The sequence below is a fragment of the Nestor notabilis genome, unplaced genomic scaffold, assembly GCF_000696875.1.
Source record: "Nestor notabilis isolate BGI_N333 unplaced genomic scaffold, ASM69687v1 scaffold8933, whole genome shotgun sequence".
Taxonomy (NCBI): Eukaryota; Metazoa; Chordata; class Aves; order Psittaciformes; family Psittacidae; genus Nestor; species Nestor notabilis.
Genome location: NW_009921442.1, coordinates 28,353 through 32,441, shown reverse-complemented (window position 1 = coordinate 32,441; position 4,089 = coordinate 28,353). Strand labels below are relative to the sequence as shown.

At 59.3% G+C, this 4,089-nt stretch overlaps 1 protein-coding gene across 1 annotated transcript in view; it reads left to right on the top strand.

Moving 5' to 3' along the window:
- Positions 1–4,089, top strand: part of POLG (polymerase (DNA directed), gamma) — a gene marked incomplete at its 5' end in the record, with an annotated part of 9,219 nt that overhangs the window by 1,253 nt on the left and 3,877 nt on the right. The window contains 12 exon segments of the mRNA XM_010011150.1: positions 314–433; positions 871–1,053; positions 1,170–1,330; positions 1,524–1,644; positions 1,716–1,940; positions 2,263–2,312; positions 2,315–2,376; positions 2,567–2,638; positions 2,752–2,874; positions 3,113–3,273; positions 3,384–3,437; positions 3,535–3,663. Of these exon segments, the coding sequence (XP_010009452.1) occupies positions 314–433; positions 871–1,053; positions 1,170–1,330; positions 1,524–1,644; positions 1,716–1,940; positions 2,263–2,312; positions 2,315–2,376; positions 2,567–2,638; positions 2,752–2,874; positions 3,113–3,273; positions 3,384–3,437; positions 3,535–3,663 (1,461 nt within the window).

Genomic DNA, 4,089 nt, shown 5'->3' with positions numbered 1-4,089 from the left:
TGAACCCATCACCCCTTGTCCTATCACTCCAGTCCCTAATCAAGAGTCCCTCTCCAGCATCCCTGTAGCCCCCATCAGACACTGGAAGGCTGCTCTGAGGTCTCCACGCAGCTTCTCTTCTCCACACTGAACAGCCCCAACATTCTCAGCCTGGCTTCATATGGGAGGTGCTCCAGCCCAACATCCCAATGGGCAGCAGGAGCCAGAGATGGGAGCGGGGCGGGAGGAGCTGATGGGGTCATTCCCATTTTGTTGCCCTTTCTGTGCATGGTGCTGTGACCATCCCGCAGCGCTTTCCCCTGCGCTGGCACAGGGGTGTCTGCTTTCCCTGCCCTCACTGCCTGTGCCCGCAGGACCTGATGTCCTACTGTGCCCGTGATGTCCAGGCCACCCATGAGGTGTTCCAGGAGCAGCTGCCGCTCTTCATGGAGAGGTGAGAGACACTGAGCTCTGGCTGGTGGTGGCCAAAGGGCTGCAGGGGGATCCCTCTGGGGATGGGATACGGCTCCTCTGATCCTTGGAGTGGTGGCAGGAGACTGGGGGGGCCCTGAACCCCTTTTCAGGAGGGACTTCAGCCCCCTGTGTTGTAGGTGAGGAGGAATAAACAGCAGCAGAGTGTGGCTGGAGGAGGCGAGCAGGCGTAATGAGGCAGATTGGAGTGATACAGCTTTGGGGTTATTGCACAGAGTGGTTGTTAGGGCAGCAGCTGATGTGCAGGACAGGCAGGAGATACAGGGGTCCTTATGGGTTTAAGAGAAGAGCATCAAGGGTTGTGTGGGGCTGGGAAACTCTAGGGGAAGACACGTGTGTGTCTGTCATAGGGCAAATCCCTTCCAGCAGACATCTAATTCCTCGCTGTTTGGGCTCCAGGTGCCCCCACCCTGTGACATTTGCAGGGATGCTGGAGATGGGGGTGTCCTACCTACCGGTGAATGGGAACTGGAAGAGGTACCTGGATGATGCTCAGGGCATCTATGAGGAGCTGCAGAAGGAGATGAAGAAGTCCTTGATGAACCTGGCCAATGATGCCTGCCAACTGCTGCATGAGGACAGGTACCATGGGCTGGGGGTGCAGGTCCTGCCACTCACAGGATGGAGACCATGGCGGGCTGTGGGATTGGTGCTGGGGATGGAAGATAAGCTGCAGCATGACTGTGGTGTGTTGACAGGTACAAGGATGACCCCTGGCTCTGGGATCTCGAGTGGGACACACAGGAGTTTAAGCAGAAGAAGAATCCAGGGAAGAAGAAGAAGAAGGATCAGGATGGCAACAGCAAAACCCCCCTGGCAGCGATGGGCACAGAGGGACCCAAACAGGAATGGCAGGAAGGTGAACACGGGTCTCTGGGGATGAGGAATACTACAGGGATGCTTAAGGGACACCTTCCCATTAGTGCCCAGATGAAGGGACATGGTTTGCTGGTGCTGGTAGTGTGAAGCATCACTGGCCTGTGTCCCCATGCTGGGCCACATAGCAGGGTGGCACAGCAGACTCTGCCAGCTCTTCTTCCTTGTCCCACCAGACCCTGGTCCTCCTGGCGAGGATGAGGAGCTGAAGGCTGTGAGCCAGGTCTGCCTGGAGCGCCTGAAGGAGACGGTCACGCTGCAACCCAAGAGGCTCCAGCACCTGCCGGGACACCCGGGGTGAGTTGGGGACCGTGGGTGCCCACAAGGGCTTGCCCTGCGTGCTCTGACCTGTCCCTGCTGCTCCCCAGCTGGTACCGCAAGCTGTGCCCGCGCCTGGGGGAGCTGGGGTGGGTGCCAGGACCCAGCCTCATCAGCCTGCAGATGAGGGTGACCCCGAAACTGATGCGCCTGGTCTGGGATGGGTTCCCCCTCCATTACTCGAACAAGCACGGATGGGGCTACCTGGTGCCAGGGAGGAGGGACAACTTGACAGCAGACCCCTCGGAAGCGGAGGGTCCTTCCTGCCCGCACAGGTAAGGGGGATGAAGTGGGGTGTTGAGGTGGGGCTGCCCTATGGAGGGGTTTGGGAGCTCCCGGGGTGCTGCCCTGGAGCTTTGAGACCTCTGTGAGCAAACCCTGCCCTCTCCTGTGCCAGGGCGATCGAGTACCTGTACAGGCAGCACTGCCTGGCAGCAGACCCCTCGGAAGCGGAGGGTCCTTCCTGCCCGCACAGGTAAGGGGGATGAAGTGGGGTGTTGAGGTGGGGCTGCCCTATGGAGGGGTTTGGGAGCTCCCGGGGTGCTGCCCTGGAGCTTTGAGACCTCTGTGAGCAAACCCTGCCCTCTCCTGTGCCAGGGCGATCGAGTACCTGTACAGGCAGCACTGCCTGGAGAAGGAACAGGAGCAGGTCTGGAGGCTGCTGTGGAGGACGAGCTGCTGGTGATGGATGACAGCACGATATGGCAGAAGGTGAAGGAAGGGATGGATGGAGGGTCACTTGGTGGGAGGGAGTTGTGGGGCTGCTCCTCTTCCTGTGTGTGCATGTGAAAACCAGCCCCATGTGTGGCTCCTGGGGCTGGAAGTAGATTTCCTTTAGTAAGTGTTAAATCACCAGAGAGCTGGTGTTTGACTCTGCTTCCCCATGGTCTGTCTGCTGCAGGCAGAGGAGCTGAGCCAGCTGGAGGTGGATGTGGAGGAGAAAATGGGTAGAGCAGACCAGAGCCTGGAGCAGGTAATGGGGGTTTTCTGTGGGATGGGGTGGCAGATTGGTCCCTCTTTCCTCTCTTTCCCCCTCCTGCCATGCCTGATGCTCATGGCATCACCTTGCATCACTGGTTGCAGGAGGAGGAGATGCATGAGCTGTGTGAGCCGGTGGAGCCAAGGAGCCAGCCCTCGTACCACCATGGCAATGGTCCCTACAATGATGTCAACATCCCTGGGTGCTGGTTCTTCAAGCTGCCTCACAAGGCAAGTTGGGTGCTCCTGGGGCTGCTCTCAGCCACCCTGCACCCCACTTTCCCTGGTCCTGCTGCACAGCCGTGTCCCCTTGCCTGCCACCCCAGCACTCCTTGAGACCCCTGTGGTCTTGTCCCATGGGACTGGGAGGTGGAAATGCATCTCTGTAGCTGGGGCAGGAGGATGCACAGACCTTTACTGATCGGGACTGTTGGCATGCTGAGCCCTGGCACCTCTTTTGCTGCTAAAGGACGGGAACGAAAACAACGTGGGAAGCCCTTTTGCCAAGGATTTCCTGCCCCAGATGGAGGACGGCACCCTGCGGGCTGCTGTGGGCCGCACGCACGGGACCAGAGCCCTCGAGATCAACAAGATGATCTCCTTCTGGAGGAACGCTCACAAACGGATCAGGTGAGAGCTGCCTTCAGCCGGATCACAGCATCCCTATGGATGGAGGCTGTGTTGTGGCCTGGGGAGGTCGTGTGGGGCTCAGCATCAAACCTTCTGTGTGTCCTCCCAAGTTCCCAGATGGTGGTGTGGCTGAAGAAAGGGGATCTGCCTCGCGTGGTGACCAGGTATGGGGAGGAACGGCCCCGGCTGGGACCATGGACCCCTATGTGGCACTCTGGGAGGGCTGTCGCAGGGCGATGCTCACCCTCACCTCTGTGCCAGGCATCCCGACTATAACGAGGAGGATGATTATGGAGCCATCCTGCCGCAGGTGGTGACCGCAGGGACCATCACCCGCCGGGCGGTGGAGCCCACGTGGCTGACGGCCAGCAACGCACGGGTACAGCTCGGGTCCTTGCGGGGCGGTTTGGGGCTCTCTGTGGGTGTTTGGGGCACCCTCTGTGTGTGTTGGACTGGTGGGAAATAGGAGTTGGGGCTGGATGCTGGGGTTTGAGGGGCTGGGGCACTTCTCTTGCTGATGTGGTTTGGCTTTGGGAGAGGGGAAGGAGTCAGCAGAGGCTCCTGAGCTTTGCTATTTGGTGAAAGGAGAAGAAAACACCAAAGCGCTGGTTTATGTCTTTTCCAAACTCTTTCTCCACACTGGAGGAGCCCAGGGGGTGTAATCAAGTAGGTGATGCCCCTTGTGTGTGTTAAACCTGGCTTTGACTTTAGGAGCACTTTTGGGAATGCTGATCAGGCAGAAGGAATCCTGCTCCTGCGCTGCTGGGTCATGCAGGGGTGGCGCTGAGCCGGGTGCCGTGTCCCACAGGCCGACCG